This window comes from Crotalus tigris, unplaced genomic scaffold (genome assembly GCF_016545835.1).
Source record: "Crotalus tigris isolate CLP2741 ecotype Arizona unplaced genomic scaffold, ASM1654583v1 scf7180000017833.3397121, whole genome shotgun sequence".
Classification (NCBI taxonomy): Eukaryota; Metazoa; Chordata; class Lepidosauria; order Squamata; family Viperidae; genus Crotalus; species Crotalus tigris.
In genome coordinates this window covers 2,094,650-2,112,693 of record NW_024096661.1, presented here as the reverse complement: position 1 = coordinate 2,112,693, position 18,044 = coordinate 2,094,650, and the positions used below count along the sequence as shown (strand labels likewise).

General features: G+C 39.1%; 1 protein-coding gene across 7 annotated transcripts in view; it reads right to left on the bottom strand.

Moving 5' to 3' along the window:
• The window catches only part of ANKRD6 (ankyrin repeat domain 6), a 99,813-nt gene that overhangs the window by 4,852 nt on the left and 76,917 nt on the right, over window positions 1-18,044 (bottom strand). For 5 of the 7 annotated variants that reach the window (XM_039343119.1, XM_039343118.1, XM_039343122.1 and 2 more), the window contains 10 exons: window positions 16,240-16,338; window positions 15,542-15,640; window positions 12,720-12,818; window positions 11,472-11,570; window positions 7,770-7,868; window positions 6,749-6,826; window positions 5,340-5,444; window positions 4,659-4,793; window positions 2,542-2,718; window positions 991-1,143 (listed from right to left, as the gene is read on the bottom strand). In XM_039343119.1, coding sequence (XP_039199053.1) covers window positions 991-1,143; window positions 2,542-2,718; window positions 4,659-4,793; window positions 5,340-5,444; window positions 6,749-6,826; window positions 7,770-7,868; window positions 11,472-11,570; window positions 12,720-12,818; window positions 15,542-15,640; window positions 16,240-16,338 — 1,143 coding nt within the window. The remainder of the gene's footprint in view (window positions 1-990; window positions 1,144-2,541; window positions 2,719-4,658; window positions 4,794-5,339; window positions 5,445-6,748; window positions 6,827-7,769; window positions 7,869-11,471; window positions 11,571-12,719; window positions 12,819-15,541; window positions 15,641-16,239; window positions 16,339-18,044) is intronic. The other 2 variants (XM_039343123.1, XM_039343124.1) reach the window with 2 other exon arrangements.

Genomic DNA, 18,044 nt, shown 5'->3' with positions numbered 1-18,044 from the left:
TAACCACAATTGGGACTGACAACTCTGCCACTAAGATTTCTCACTAAGTGAAGCACTCAGTAGATGAGAAATTGTGGTTACAACTATGTTTTCCTTTCTTCCTCCCTCACCCAGCCTTTGGAGTGCGGACTCTGGCACTTTGGATAGCCAGCTCAAAACTGACAAGACTAAATCTGATTAATTTCACATCTTCCCTTTTGCCTGGCCCTTTGGATTGCAATGGCCTTCCAGAACTAGTAAAAACAGATTCCTGCAGAAGGACTTTGGGAGTGTTATGTATATACATGTATATGTACGTGTGTACTTACATTCATTGTACAGGAAGGAATTTCAAGAGAGTAAGCAGACATACAATGGGGAATATATACTGAAAGCAATATATGTAAATGCGGGTATTGGTTGTGAAGTTCAATACTGTTGTAACCTCCAATAGTTGTTAAATGAGGCAGTTAGTAAGCAATGACTACCAGGTTTGGCTTTCATGGCTAGTATCAATTGGGTAGTGCTGTGCTTCAGAGTTTAGTGGCTATGGCCTAACATCAGGAAATCTGTTGTGTAGACTATGATCACCAAACCCTGAAGCCCAGCACTGATCTTTCTAAATCTGCTGTGTAATAATGAGAGCTGTAAGACAGGAAGTTTGGCGCCCTACTGCTTGTGCTTCCTCAGCTAGGAGTAGGCAATCTTGGCTCTTTTATGACTTGTGGACTTCAACTCTCAGAATTCCTGAGCCAACCAAGCTGGCTTAGGAATTCTGAAGTCCACAAGTCATAAAAGAGCCAAGGTTGCCTATCCCTGTCCTAAGCAAAGGGAGCAGAAAATAATTTCCACATTGTGGCAACCATATCAGATAAAAACAGCTTTGCTCTCATATCATATAATGTGTTTCACATGGTAATAATAGGCAGTCAACCAGTGAATGCTGCTACATCTATTTTCCTCATAAATCCCACATTCTGAGAAACGTTGCATCCCTTAATTCTTCCTTACCTGATGTTGGGTTTTGTTTTCCATCTGTCCTAATTTGCTGTTCATCTTATCTTGCACTGCTACTAATTCAGCTTTTATTTCTTCCATAGCAGCTACCAGCTGGTTCTCTACTTTATGTATTAGTGGCTCACAACGACATCCATTTATAGGTGCCTACAAGAAATGACCACATACACATATGCATAACCATCTTTCTCTGAACAAACACATTTTGCTAATATAAGCAAAGACAATCACAAAGGATAGCACTGGATTGGGGCCTCCTGGAAGCAAATTAATGGGGAAAAGGAAATATGCATGCATGCAGTTTAAAAATAAATTTGAACTACAATTTCCAGCCAAGGGAATTTATTAGCATTCATTTTATGACATTAATAACACAGGAAATAAAAAAAGCATGGTACAGAGGTACGCTAAGCTGAGCCATTTCTTCATGTTTCTTCTGTTTTGGAGTGTTGTATGCTTTATTCTTAGCATGATTTTTGTTGGATAAGCACTCCTAAAAGGACTAGCACTTGTTTTGCATGTTCCCCATTTATACATTGTCTGGTGTTGTAACTTTTTGAATATTGACAGCCCTTTTTCTGAGGTCCATGACATGAGATGCAGAATCCAATGGTGGCAGTCAATATGCGTTAGTTTTTATAGGGGAAGGATCTTCAAACTCATATTTGATTGTCATCTCATTGATTGGAATACCTGATTGAATTATTCCCTTAAGTGTGTGTGTTATTGTGAGACTTCATATAACTTTTTATAACAAAGACATTGTTATAAACATGACATTGAAATACTTTTATGGCATCCTCTGTATGAGTCTATTTATTTATTAAAAGGACTCAGATGAACCTTAGATTACACTCTAGGCCACAGTTCTGTAAGATTATTTAAGTCTTTTACATCTTTCTCTCACCTCTCATATTGTTTTGAAGATGCAAAAGTACAGTTAACGGTTTAAATAACTCAGTTGATACAAAAGTGTAAAACTTAATTTGTTTTAGAAATACATGATATATGTGATACAATATCTATGTACTTCATTGTAATACTTGTGATCTAGCCCTGATGTTTCTCAACACCAGAGTCTTCCAGACATGTGGGCTTCTTGTAGTGAAATCCATGCATGTTTAAGTACTATGTGATGTCTTGTTTAAAGATGGCCAACAAAGCTATTCTTTTACCCTCAAGAAACAAGAACTTAAAAAAAAATCCTAGAACCAAAAAGTATTAAGGAATCCTTACTGGGACTACAAACGTACCTGTAGGTTGCTTACTTAGTCTTTCAAAAGTTCTGCCACCAATCAAAATTAAAAAGTAATTTCCAAATCAGGTATCTTCAGTGTCTAATTCTTCTTAAAGAAACATTGTGTTTGCCACCAAGAAATAATTCAGAAAGCTAAATAATTTAATCACGAAAGCACATTCATATTCCTCTGATCAAGCCATCTTCTTAAAGCACATACACAACGATTTCCTATAAATTACAGAACTTTCCTGAAAATCCTTTACTCCTTCACTACCCCAAGCAACATTCTGCTTTGAGATTTATACCTGCATGATTTTTCCATTCTTTCCTCGATACAGAGTATATAATTGATAGGCCCTGAATTCATGGGGTGGTGGTGGAGATGCACAGCGCTGTTTGCTTCTGCGTTTTGTCGGGTTTTGCTGTGGACCAGGAGGTATCTGCTGATCCGCTGGGGGTAAAGGATCAGAAAGCGCCAATACCTAATTTTTAAGGAAAGGAAGAAACAGCGTTTTTATCAGCAAACAAAACAATTGGGCTCTTTTTGTTTTTTTAACCTGTTTACTTTTATTAGCTAAATTTCGAAACATTCCCTGCTCATCAGGATCAGATATATGTAATGTCACAGTTGACTCCCAGAAGGGGCCCAACAAAACAGAAAATATGATCTGAATCTAGAGTTCAGCAGAAAGTAAACCCAGAATGTTTTGGTGTTTCTGGATTCCAGATGAAGTGATTTTTTAAGACAGCCTGTCCTATCAGCATCTGATTCCTGAGCTTCTCAGAGTTTCCTTTCCCTCGTTCCCTCAATTTCCATCACCAATGTCTCAGCATGAAATCTCCCATCAACCCACATGATCTCTTCATCACTATCTTCCTTTCCTGCTTCCTCTGCAACTTCTCTGTCACTCTGGCTTTTCCCCCATCTTTACCATCGCACACATACTTCCCAAATTATTTCTGCCTAGAACAGTCGTGGCGAACCTATGGCACGGGTGCCAGAGGCGGCACTCAGAGCCCTCTCTGTGGGCACGCGCGCTGTCGCCCCAGTCCTAGGCAGGGTTTTATAAAACCTTTTCGCTTTAGACCTCCGCCGCCGTGTATAAAAAAAAGATTCAATCAGTCAATTTCATCTTGCAAAGTTGGAATTGATTGATTGAACTTTTTAGTCCCACCCAGTCTGCTGTTACCACCGCAGCCACGCCCACCCAATGGGCCACACCCACCCGGCACCCGACGATGCATAAACCAAAGCTTTCTTAAATTACTTAACATGAAGTTACTTAAAACAACTTTGCTATAGTTTTATGTAAGGTTAGACCTTGATAATTGGGACACAGAATAAATCAAATCATGAAGATTGTTAAGGTATGTTTACCATCATAACACTCTTCCATTTTCTAAACTCACAAAGATGTTCTTTTGGGTTGCAGTTTGGGCACTTAGTCTAAAAGAGCCGAGGTGGCACAGCAGTTAGAGTGCAGTACTGCAGGCCACTTTAGCTGACTGTGTTCAGCAGGTCAGCGCTTCAAATCTCACCGGCTCAAGGCTGACTCAGCCTTCCATCCTTCTGGGGTAGGTAAAATGAGGACCCAGATTGTTGGGGGCAATGTAAATATATATATACATTGCTTACTGGTGTATACCGCTTAGAGAGTGCTTGCACTTAAAAGCGGTATATAAGTCTCATAAATAAATAAATAAATAAATAGTTCGCCATCACTGGCCTAGAACAACCATATTTCATTCTCAGCACAAAACAGCTCTGCTTTGTTCTATGTATGGAACAAAATTTCCAAATTATACGTGCCTTAATTTGGAGCGGGACCAACTGTATTTGCATAACCCTAAATTCACAGCCTGCATTCCAATTTATGTATCCTGTATGTTTATTGAAGTTTAAAGTAACACATAGAATATTATTTATTATTCTCTCTAATATTGACCATAATAGGTACATATATGTCCATGATATTGATTTATTGTACTGAAGAGGCAAGGCTGATGTGTATCAAGTCCTCTCCTTCCTTCCTCCCCTCAGCTGCTGAAAAGGTCTTCATTACATTGAGCTATTTTAATTTAATTAATTACATTTGAATTACCACCAAAGCTTTATTTCTATTTGGAATACACTTTCATGGATGGGAAAAATGTGCTTGAAATAATGGTTAACTAACAAACCTGTGCCTATACAGCCTATTAACTACTCTTCACATCCTATAAACTTTCTTACAGTGATTTGCACTATTAGATATATTTTTTTAAATATAAAACTATGGCTGAGTCTGTTAGGATTGGATGCTTTTGGCAAAGAATAACAAAGGCCTAGGAAAGAAGCACACACTGTTGATAGAAAGCTAAAAACACACTGCCTGCCTCAAAAGACCACAGTGTCTCTGTTGAGGTCCACCCACTAATATACCTTTTCTCCTGGTTTCTTCTTTTTACTCTTCTTCTCTCTTTGCTCCGATGAAGGCAATTGGCTTTCATTTTTCAAGTCACCACGCCCTTGAGCAGGATCACTGCTGTGGGTGTCTTCAGCAGCAGAAGCACTATCCTGTTCCAAATACAAGCACATCTAGGCAAGAACAAAATGAATCTCCACTTTTGTCCCAAAGATGCTTTTTCACAAGGCAACTGAATTTTCTTGGTTTTTTTTTTTTTTTTTGAAGACGTTTCACTTCTCATCCGAGAAGCTTCTTCAGCTCTGAACTGAAGAAGCTTCTTGGATGAGAAGCGAAACACCTTCAAAGAAAAACAAAAAAGTCCAGTGGCCTCGTGAAAAAGCATCTTTGGGGCAACCATGACCTGGATGACTGAGAATCTCCATAGACAGATCTCCATTTTTTCCTTTCACGTTTTATGGGTAATCCTGATCACGGTACTGCACAAATTCCAAGCGGAGGACCAGCAACAAAAGGCAGCACTCAGCTTACAATCATAAATACTAATAGTTGGTTCAAGGTGCTTCTCATTCAATGACACAACAGATACACCCATGGCAAATCCACATAGCTTCAAGTGGTTGGAGTTACTGTAGTTAACAGTCTTTCAGTTCTCATACTGCTTTCCTTCCCTCCTAAATAAATAGAAATGGCTGTACCTTGCTTTGCACCACTTCATCACGTGGCACAGACTGAGCACGTCTTTCCTCTTTAAGTCTCTCCCTTTTCTTCCTCAGGCTCCTTCCACGGTTAAAGCGTGAAATCTATATTCAGCAAAGTTTCTCATTAAGATGACAGAACCAGATCTAAAGTTAAACTTCAAAAGGACTCGCTAAACCTAAACTGAGTTAAGATAGTTGCAACCGAATTAAATCCTATTAAATGTTAATACTTCTCATAATCAATTAAACCTCTGGGTTCAGGTTTGAATCCAGCCCATTATTGCCTAATTACAGGTAGTCCTTGAGCCTGTCCATCATGGCTGTAACTCACGATGGTTGTAGATCAGATCAACAACATAACTGACCTGATTTTACAACCAGTGAACCGATTAACTTGCACTGGACACAGTTTTGCTGAAAATCAGAAGTAAGTGCTAGGTTCCACAGAAACATTTTAAAACACAGTCCCATGACGGCGGGACCCTGCAAACCATTGTAAACTCTCAGGGAGGCCCATCGTACCTTCAGATGATCACTAAGTGACCTGTTGTAGGCCAGGGACTAAAGTTTAAACTCTGCTGTTTATTTAAAGTAGCACTAACAAGGAGAATGGACACAATACAATGTTCAACCAGCTATGTAAATGAGTACGGGGCAAGATGGAGAATGTAGGCTAGGATCTGCAGAATGTAGGCTAGGATCATGGAAGGTGCGTGGTTTTGTGTGCTGCATCCTGTGGATGGGGCTTTGCTTGTTTGTGCGAACCGGCTGCTGGCATGCCGCGTCCCGATACTGGTCCACGGACCAGGGGGTTGGGGACCCCTACTCTATGTGCCAGAAAGTTTAAACTGGGTCCAGATCTTACTTTGGTCCCAATTAAGAGTAGATCTATTGGATGTCATGGTTCCGACTAATGAAACACTTCAAAGAACTTCCAGGCATGTTTATCCTAAAGCTTTTATTACCAATGTTACAAATTGACGACACATCATGGAGGTTTATGCCAGAATCTGAATTCCTCTTGCTGGCATCTAACTTTTCTTGCTATACCCCTCCCTTATCTTGCAGTCACAAGTCACATCTTCCAACTAGCCCAGAGGACAGAGATTCACTTCCATTCCTTTTCTCTGGCTTTTGTTGTTTCCCCTCCCTTTTCTCTGTCATCTGAATTAACTCTAAAAATACCAGACAGTTCTGCATATTTTGTCAAAGCAAGAATATTCAATATTAGCAGCGTTGACATCGGAATTTTAAATTAGTTGTGTGTAACAAGTCTCTTTTCAATGAATCCACTTTAGAGGGTGAACAGATATCTGATACTCATAATTACATTTTTGTGAGAAATGTTCACTTCCAAGTATTTTTGTGAAATTAAGTTTCCAATTCAGTCATGGCACATGATGTACCTGAGGGGCTTTTGTAAGCAGAAGAGCAATTTCAGGATTGTTATGTTCCCGGGCAACTTCCAGGGGGGTCTGGCCAGCCTGTAATAGAAAAGGTTGGTTTGTGTTCCTGCAAAACCATCAAGAAAGTTCAAAAAGCCTGGACATTTTTAAACAGTTGACAGAAAAGACTCCTTTTGAGCTGAGCTTCTTAAAGTGAAAGGGGAGGATAGCCACTAGGTCAGGGGTAGGCAACCTTGGCTCTTTTATGACTTTTATGAGCCAGCATGGCTGGCTCAGGAATTCTGGGAGTTGAAGTCCACGAGTCATAAAAGAGCCAAGGTTGCCTACCCTTGCACTAGGTGGTTGTTTGTTTTTTTTTAATTCCCCAGCTTAATCTAGTCTTGGGAAAGGCTTGAGATTTCCTGCTAACCTCCTCTGATTTAGCATTTCCTGATTAGCCAAAGTCAACCAGGAACTATGATTGATTACATTTATAACGCTTCTCCTCATGTATGAGCCTGAAGTATAGGTAGATCCTCAACCTATGACCACCGTTTAAGCCCAAAATTTCTGCTGCTAAGTGAGACATTTATGAAGTGAGTTTTGCCCCATTTTGCAACTTTTCTTGCCACAGTTATTAAGTGAATTGCTGTAGTTGTTAAGTTAGTAACACAGCTGTTAAGTGAATCTGGCTTCCCCCACTGACTTTGCTTGTCAGAAAGTTGCAAAAGATGAGATCACCTTGACCCCAAGATACTGCAACCGTCATAAGTATGAATCACTTCCTAAGCATCTGAATTTTGATCACATGACCATGGGGATGCTCTAATGGTTGTAAGTGTGAAAAACAGTCATAAGTCACTTTTTTTCCAGTGATGTTGTAACTTCGGATGGTCATTAAAGTCAATGCTGTAAGTCGAGGACTACCTGTATACCCATATGACCTTATTAGGTGCCCATGATTTTCATGTTCCCCACAGCAACTTTTCAGTCAGTATTTAATAGAAAGTAGAACAGTAACACAAAACATTTCCACACTTACACTGTTAACTACGGTCTCATCAGCTCCAGCTTCCAATAGCAATTTTGCCACTTTTTTATGATTCAATGCAGCAGCTACATGAAGTGCTGTATCTCCAGCCTAAAAATTACAAAATCAGAATGTCCTGTTCATCATGACCTTGATTTTCACATTCAGCCCTGCTCTCTCTCTCTCTCTCTCTCTCTCTCTCTCTCTCTCTCTCTCTCTCTCTCTCTCTCTCTCTCTCTCTTTCTCTCTCTTTCTTTCTTTCTCTCCCTCCCTCCCCCGCTTGTCTCATATATATATAGGGGTACCTTGCTCAACAGTAGTAACTGTGAGAGGGACCTTGGAGTCCTAGTAGACAATCACCTAAATATGAGCCAGCAGTGTGCTGCAGCTGCCAAAAAGGCCAACACAGTGCTAGGCTGCATTAACAGAGGGATAGAATCAAGAGCAAGTGAAGTATTAATATCACTTTACAATGCCTTGGTAAGGCCACACTTAGAATACTGCATCCAGTTTTGGTCACCACGATGTAAAAAAGATGTTGAAACTCTAGAAAGAGTACAGAGAAGAGCAACAAAGATGATTAGAGGACTGGAGGCTAAAACATATAAGGAACGGTTGCTGGAATTGGGCATGTCTAGTTTAACAAAGAGAAGGATGAGGGGGGACATGATAGCAGTGTTCCAGTATCTCAGGGGCTGCCACAAAGAAGAGGGAGTCAAGACTGGACAGCCATTTGTCTGAAACAGTATAGGGTTTCCTGCCTGAGCAGGGGGTTGGACTAGATAACCTCCAAGGTCCCTTACAATTTTATTATTATTTATTTATTATTATTATTATTGATCATCGCACAGTCAGCCAGATGTTCAGACTGGATTTGGCATTTTGTCTACCTATTGAGTCCTTACCCAGGACCTGGGATAGGCAGATGTGGATGTTGGATGGTATTACAGGTATCGTCGCAGGATGGAAGCAGTTCCTAATAAGGCCGCCTTTTGCAATTGACTAATAGCGAATTTGTCAATGCCAATTGTGTTCAAGTGGTGCTCCAGTTGTTTTGGGATTGCACCCAAGGAGCCTATGACTATTGGTACTACCTTGCTTGCTTTTGCCACAGTCTTTCTATTTCTATTTGTAGGTCTTTGTATTTTGTTATCTTCTCCAGTTCTTTCTCTTCTATTCTGCTATCTCCAGGCACTGCCACGTCCACTATCCAGACTTTTTTGTCTTTCTTATCGACAATTGTTAAGTCTGGGGTGTTATGTTGCAGGTGCTTGTCTGTTTGAATTCTGAAGTCCCAGAGCAGTTAATTTTATCATTTTCTATGACTTTCTCTATTTTATGATCCCACCAGTTTTTGCTTACAGGCAAATGATATTTTTTGCAGATCTTCCAATGCACCATTGTTGCTACTTTGTCATGTCGCTGCTTGTAGTCAGTCTGTGCAATCTTCTTGCAACAGCTTACCATGTGGCCCACTGTTTCTTCAGCTTCTTTGCATAGGCGGCACTTACTGTCTGTTGCTGTCTTCTCAATTTTGACTTTATATGCATTTGTCCTTAAGACTTGGTCTTGTGCAGACAGAATTAGTCCCTCGGTTTCTTTCTTCAATTTTCCTGCTCTTAGCCATTGCCAGGTCTTGTTATTATCTGCTTTCCCAGCTATTTTTTTTAATGTATTGGCCATGTAGTGCTTTGTCTATTATTATTATTATTATGGATCATTGCACATTCAGCCAGATGTTCAGACTGGATTTGGCATTTTGTCTACCTATCGAGTCCTTACCCAGGACCTGGGATAGGCAGATGTGGATGTTTGATGGAATTACAGGTATCGTCGCAGGATGGAAGCAGTTCCTAGTAAGGCCGCCTTTTGCAATTGACTAATAGCGAATTTGTCAATGCCAATGGTGTTCAAGTGGTGCTCCAGTTGTTTTGGGATTGCACCCAAGGCGCCTATTACTATTGGTACTACCCTTGCTTGCTTTGCCACAGTCTTTCTATTTCTATTTGTAGGTCTTTGTATTTTGTTATCTTCTCCAGTTCTTTCTCTTCTATTCTGCTATCTCCAGGCACTGCCACGTCCACTATCCAGACTTTTTTGTCTTTCTTATCGACAATTGTTAAGTCTAGGGTGTTATGTTGCTGGTGCTTGTCTGTTTGAATTCTGAAGTCCCAGAGCAGTTTGATTTTATATTATTATTATTATTATTATTATTATTATTATTATTATTATTATTATTATTATTATTATTATTTGGAGAAACTTCCTGACAGTTAGAACAATTAATCAGTAAAACAAGCTGCCTCCAGAAGTTGTGAATGCTCCAACACTGGAAGTTTTTAAGAAGAGACTGGACAGCCGTTTGTCTGAAATGATGTAGGGTTGGACTAGATGCCTCCAAGGTCCCTTCCAACTCTATTATTGTTGTTGTTGTTGTTTAGGAGGCATAGAAGCAGATTCTTCTTTATATCAGCTTTTAGGTCTACCATATTTTAGCAATCAATAGTTGACTGCAACAAGTGGAAACAGCAATCAAAACCTATTGGAAAACCCACAAATATTCACTTTGCTCAATATCATCTTGGACTCCTTTGCTACATCCCCAAACAGTTGCCACAGTCATTCAGATTGATTTCAAAAAAAATTTATCGCTTGGCAATATTACGTGAGCATTCATAAGCCCTGGATAAGGATTTGTTGCTTTCTTTCTCTGCTCTTTCATTGTACCTTATAATGTTCCACCAGGGCATTTTTCAGCAGAATGGAGTGGAATGCACTGTGCAGTGCGCAGTGACACAGGTATGATCTGTTATAATCATCCTACAGCCCCAGTCAGTGGTGGGATTCAAATATATGAACAACCGATTCTCTGTGTGGATGCCGCTTTCGGAAGTCCGTTCTGGGTCTGGGCAACAAAAAAATAGCTACCGGTTCTGCTGAACTGGTGCAAACCGGCTGAATCTCACCACTGGCCCCAGTGGAGTATATGAGAATATCAGCCAATGGGGTCTCATTGTCAGTGAGATTTCTTACATCTAGCCACTTTTGTTTCTATAACATTCCCACAAAAGAAAATGTTGTGGCAAGAATTGTACCTAATAGCAAGACTTGTACCTAATTACTTGGTACTTTGTAAGCAAAACTGCATGACTGGAAATAATCCAAATTACTGGGTTATTTTTTAATTATTTGAAATCCTTACAGTAAAATCCTGAAGTAACATATCCTCTGGGAAGAAGAAGCACCTGTTAAAGTTATTACATCCAAATTTATGTAAGTGGTGGATAATATTCATAAAATATACCAAAGTTCATAACAAATTCCTTTAAGGTTAGTCTGCTTTATGTAAATTTTCATGTTATTTGGGTATGAAATCCAAATTAGATTTTTTCCTACTGCATTCAAAGTCTTCAGAATGATCATCCATAGAGTTGAATTATTACTACGCTGCAGTTTTTTTCTATTTTATTTTATGTGACCAAAAATACTTCATTTTAAAGTATGAATGCCATGAGAACTTCCAACATAGCCAACAGAAGATGCCCAGTTTCTTCAAGGCCCTTCTGAACACCAAAACACCATAGGTTCCCAATAAATATTTACTTCAATTGCTTTCTATGAGATCCAGATTACTACAACCTCTGTCCCAGTACCAGAATACATGTGAAAAGCTGACAGCAAATGAAACATGAGCATTAAAGTGCATGCACTGACCTGATTTTTTTCATGGACGGAACAGAAAGCAGTGAGCAGCACCCTAATGATTGGTAAGTGATTGTAACGAGCTGCAACATGCAAACAGGTGTCTCCTGCCTAAAAATAAAGGGGAGGAGCTAAGCAAACCCAGTAAAAAAAGCTTCAGCCAATGAGATGTCCCACCTTAAAGCAACATACACATTCCCTGAGAGGCTCTAAACCAGTGATGGCGAACCTTTTAGAGACCGAGTGCCCAAAAACTGTCCCACCCCTGCTCCACCCCCTGCCCTGCCCACTCCACCACTACTTTGCCCCGCCCCCATCCACAGGGCCACTCACCCCCTCCACAGCCCACCGCAGATCGCCCAGGCAGCCCTGCAACGCCATGGCAGCCACACCCTCCGCCCGTGCCCCGGAGCATCATTTGTGCGCGACAGGGCATGAGGGCAAAGTCTTTCCCTGCTGCCCGGTTCACATGTCCTTGGCTGCGCTGCTCCGCGCAGGCCGCATCTAGGGACGACTCTCCTTCGGGCGGCTGCTGGTGAGGAGGGAGCCATGGGGGAAGGCAGGGCTGGGGCAACAGCACGCATGCCCACAGAGAGGGTTCCGAGTGCCACCTCTGGCATGCATGCCATAGGTTCGCCATCATTGCTCTGAACCAACGTGCACAAAATACTGACCACTATTTTGCTATTCAGCTAATGACAAGGATGGGAATTGAGAGTTCTTAGATGTCAATAACCCATTAACTTGGTAGCTGCACTATTAGGATAGTATACTTATATTTTACTAATCAAAGACAAGCCACCTGACACCTTTAGTTGCAAGGGCTCCTTTTATGAGGGATCCCTGGTGTTCTCTGAGCTCGGTTCTTTTCTTACAAATATTCTCCTTTATTGCTGCTTTTATGCTCAGTGTACTAAGCAGAACTTTAAATCTTCACCCAATCCATAACTGAAAAATGTGTTATTTGGCTCCGTTCAACTGATGACTCATTTAGGATGCTCGTTCCAGGAAATTAAGCTTATAATTGCTATATGCTTTTTTTGAAATGAATCCACTAACATCTGAAATGCATATTGAAATGACTCATGTCACAATTTTAATACCAGCATGCTTGTGGTTATACAGATAATGAAACAATGAACAGATCATAACGCAGAGACTCCATGCAGATTCTGAAACATCTGTATCTGAACATCCAAAACAGTCAATACATTTGGTTTAATAACATTTTTTTTTAAAGGCCTATTTGGTAATACTCACATTGTTTTTGATATCAGTCCGAGAGCCTCCAAGCAGTAGAACTCGCACACTTTCAGAATGATTGTTCTGGCAGGCCAAATGCAGTGGAGTGTTACCTGCCTTAAGAAAGAAGGAGGGGCACAACACTAATCATCATTACAAAAACAAGTGTGGAATTTTTTTTTTTTTTTTAAAAAGCAGTTGTTCTATTTGGGGGAGGAAAGAATGAATATGAATGCTATTTAGTTAGAATTTGCTTTAGGGAAAAAAAAACTTTTTTCCTAGTGAGTGGCTCAACAATGACCGGGAAATAAGATAAGGATGTGGTTGTTATTTAATGTATAACTATATAAGTAAGGATTACTTGGAATATTAAATGGCGGTGGAAGACATGAATGTGAACACGTGTATATGCAAACAACACTGTGTTGTTGCTGGGAAGATTAGAAAAACTGTATGATGCAATGAATGGTGATAAAAATGGCTATATACCATGGCACTGAAAAAAATGACTTATGACCTTTTTTCACACTTATGACCATTGTAGCATCCCCATGGTCACATGATCAATATTCAGACACTTAGCAACTGGTTCATATTTATGACCGTTGCTATGTCCCAAGGTCATGTGATCACCTGTTGCAACCTTCTGACAAGCAAAGTCAATGGGGAAGCCTGTTTCACTTAACAACCGTGTTACTAACCAGCTGCAGTGATTCACTTAACAATTGTGGCAAGAAAAAAAAAGTCATAAAATGGGGCAAAACTCACTTAACAAATGTTTCACTTAGCCACAGAAATGTTGGGCTCAATTGTGGTCGTAGGTTGAGGACTACCTGCATTAGAGGATGCTTCTACCAACTTCTTTATACAGAAATGACCTCTGTGGATATTAGAAAAAAGATAAAAGGATGCTGAAGGTTGAAGGAATGGGACACTTAAGTTGTGTGGTAAAACAAGAAGAAATAGGGTAAAAAATGAACAAGTGACGAATGACTATGGCCTGAATACAAAGAGAATGAACAGTTTCCACTGGTGTGGTCATCCACAGAGAGTGAATGAAGGTTGAGTTGCAAAACAAACAGATGAAGGAAGGGTAAATAACTCAAGGGAAGACAAAGAAGTCATGGGTGGATGGAGTTGGAGAAATTCTCAGGAAAAGGTAAAAAGCTTAAAGAACAAACAGGAAAGTGTAAAGTGATGTATGGATGTAGCCTCAGCAAGGATGATCTTCAAGGACGGGGAGAGAGAGAATGAATGGTATTGATGCAAACTAAATTTAGCTATATTCCTTTTCATTATTTCATGGTACTACTTTTTTTTCTTACTATTTCTTACTCCTTTTCTGTGCTTTGCAAAACAGCTTCTAAAGCCAAAAGGAAATAGTATGTAATGGCTTGTCTATATACAAACATTTTCTTTTATTATGTCTGGTCTCTAAACAAAAAAAAAACAAAAAAAAAACTGTAACGTGGGCATTAAAAATGCAATAAACGTAGACCCAATGTTTAAGAACAACAAGATGCAAATTTTTGTTCCCCCAAAGATAACATCCAGAAATCAGGATCAGAATCCAGACATAAGGAATTGAGGAAGAACATTATGGGGGCCAACACAGTATGATCAACAGTGCTATTAACCATTAATTTTCAAATTTACCTGTACATTTTGTGTCTTCATATACCTTATTGGAATCCAATTTGATAAGTTAAATATAATGGAATATAGACAATTAAATTTCATACTACATATCACTGTCAGCTAGCAAGTATGCATAGATGCTTTTCTCTCTATTTATGACATAGGAACATTTTCAAAATTTTATCAACAAAAGCCCATTTCCAATTATATTAATAGCTAGTTGTACCCAGCCACACGTTGCTGGGGCTCAAGAAAGAAAAGAGAAAGCGCACGTTTGTAATATGTTTAATTTCACAATGCTTGTGGGTATACAGTATTTTTTATTGTTCCATTGTGTGTGCAGATATAGAGATTACGTCCAACAGATGGTGCTGTTTTTCAAAAAAAGCATGTTTTATCTGTTTTTCAAAAAAAGCATGCTTTTGCCTTTCACAGGTAAAATTTCAAAGCAATCGGTTGAAGACCTTTCGGAGATTTAAGATTTTGAACAAATGAACATTTACATTTTTATTTATATAAGATAAGATGACATCAATGCATTATAATGCAGAATAACAAGAAGCCTCTATTTTCCTGAGCTCCAAAATAGCACTTGCTTCAAAGAGAGAAGAGTTGTGTACTGGCTATAACAGTTGAGGAAAGATGAAAGAATAACACTGCCACAACTGTTAAATTATATACAACCCAGCAAGGTGAATATAAACAAAGCTATGGGACTCCTTAAATATCGACAATCAATGGCAACTCTGTTTTTAATTGAACAACAGAAACACAATCACAAACAGGGATCATAATGCTCCATCACGAAGGAAATTAAGTCAATTTTCCTTTGCTTTTCTACTTTTGTGCTTAACTCTCCTATTTCTGATAAATTTATTTTTATTTCTTCACTACTTTCTTGTTGGCCCGATTCACATTCTTATTACAATGAATCTTGTCTACCTTGAGTGCAATGATAAAAGTCTTTTCAGCGAAAATAAAATGCAACTGTGTCAGTTATCAAGATAATCCATTTCTAGCACAAAAATGTCTTCATGAGGAACAACTGAGGTACAGCCAATTAACGCAAAAGAAATGTACTACCGCTACTCAGGAAATGTCACTGCCAAAAGCAACTGATAAGGAAAAATTGATGCTTTACCTATTGTGCGTCTTTTCTCAGACTACAAGAATTGAAAAGCTCCTTTTGGTGTGTAGCTCACCTTGTTCCTAGCCAGGACATTAGCTCCTGCTTTAACAAGCAGCTTGGCTGACTGACTGAATCCATGCCAAGAGGCTTCATGAAGAGCTGTGTTCCCATCCTGGGGAGCAAAACAGAAAAACAAAATAAGTTTTTTTTATGTTATAATGCCACTTTACATCTATTGGGCATCACCACCAAAGAAATGTCTCTTGTCATAGGAAGAGAAACATTCTAAACATTCTGCCTTGGAAACCAGGCAATTCAACCCTATTTTTTATTATTATCTGTTCCCAACAATATGAAGCCATAGCTGCCAGTTCTTTAGCTGGCGTTGGCCTTCATGCACGTGGAGTTCTTCCCAAGAACGTAGGATGTCATAATGTACCAGTGTGATATATGTGTGGATCCAAGCAGTGTGGCCTTTTGCAAGTGACAGATGGAAATGTTGTCAATGCACATATGTTCTAAGTGCCATCCAAGATTTTTGGATATGGCACTCTTTCAATTTCAATTTTTAAATCTATTATTATTATTATTACTTCTAATACTACTACTTTTTCTCCTCTCAGTAGAAACTTGGCACATCTATTTTGCTTGTTACTTAATTTTTACAATTGGATAACCAAATTTGGAAATATGCCACTAACATTTGATGGCATAATCTTGGATGGAATGCCAAAAGCCACAAACAGAGGACCTTGGCCATAATTATGTTACCTTGTCTTGCCTGTCCAATGCACACCCTTCGTGGATAAGAGCTGAGATAACCTCTGTGTTCCCTACAACAGTCGCCCGGTGCAAAGCTGTTTGATCACTCTGCAGAAAGAAGCAGTGATGTTTCTATTTAATGAAGTTATATTACACACGGTGATATAGTTCTTTTCATGGGGAGAACATACTAAGTGACTGGGAAATGCATTCAGCCCACAGTTTGATAGCAAATATACACTCTAGTTGTAACAGTCGCAGGCTTGGTTTACACATTCTGCTAAGTTATAATGTGGTTTACTTGGCTTTGGTCACAGCAGGTGGCAGCACATGATCAAATTTGGTTGATGTGGAGGTGTTAAGGATGAGCAACTTTCAGAAAATTTTAGAGCAGTACAAGGGACTGGGACTGAAAAACGACAACAAACTGAGAACTAATTTGGTCTAGTTGTTATGGCACAAGGATAGAGACCAGGAGTTGGTGAATTCTAGTCCCACTTTCGACGTGAAAATCACTGGGTGAGTTGAGCCACTCACTCTCTCTCAGCCCAACCACTTCATCACAGGTGGGGAAAATAGGAGAAGGAAGTATTAAATATATTCACTGCCTTGAGTTATTTATAAAATAAATAAGAGTAGGATAAAAAAAAAGGAAGGGAAAGGAAAAACCACTTCCATACATTTTAAAAAATAAATTAAATGAACAAGGTCAGTAAGGTCACCAGGAAAGGAGTCCAACTAAAGGGTTTATTTAGTTTAATGCAGGGGTCTTCAAACTTGGCCCTTTTATGACTTATGGATTTCAACTCCCAGAATTCCTAAGCCAGCGTGCCTGGCTGAGGAATTCTGGGAGTTGAAGTCCACAAGTCATAAAAGGGCCAAGTTTGAAGACCCCTGGTTTAATGTAAAGACTGAAGTCAAAACATGATAGTTTATAAATTGTAGCAGATTAGTTCACACATTTTGCTAAACCAAAAGTAAATTACATGATGGTTAGTATTATGTGTGAATCAAAAAAGGTAATATTAAGTTATTTAATTACTTATATCCCACCTTTATTATTTCTATAAATAACTCAAGTTGGCGAACATATTGTTTCCTTCTCCTATGTTTCATATTTTTCCTACAAGAATAACCCTGTGGAGTGAGCTGGACTGAGACAGAATGACTGGTCCAAAGCCATCCATCCAGCTTTCATGCCTAAGGTAGGACTAGAACTCACAGTCTTCTGGTTATAAGCACCTGCTATGTGTTATAGAAATGGGGAAAAAACACAAATTGAATACTTACCCAAGTATTCTAATTAAATTTTACTCCAAAAATATAATTCATATCATTTCCCTTTTTCTTTTTAAGTCTAGAAAATAGCCATAGTTTCTACTCTACCCTTAATATTACTCTGAAGTGTATTTTATCCAAATTCAAGTTTCTTATCTTTTCAACAATTGTAGTTTCTTCTTTACTTTGCATTTGATCAGAGACAACACAATGCCTCATATCTTTCCTAAGACGGCTTCTAGAAATTGTTCCTTCAGCAGCATTTATACTGCCAAATCAAAGAATCAATTTTTTTCTACAATTTGAGCAAGTTTCCGCACCCCATTTCCTTAAAATGATCTCCAAGAAGGCAACATTCTAATCAGATGATGATGATGATGATGATGATAACAATAACAATAATAATTCCATTTCCCTTGTCTCTGCTTCAATCTTTCATAAACCTGTTCTTATGAATTTAAAAACAGCTGATACTTTAATTCTCAAATTACATAGAATGCTTTTTCAACTTGGAAAACGTTTACTGCGGGGTGTGT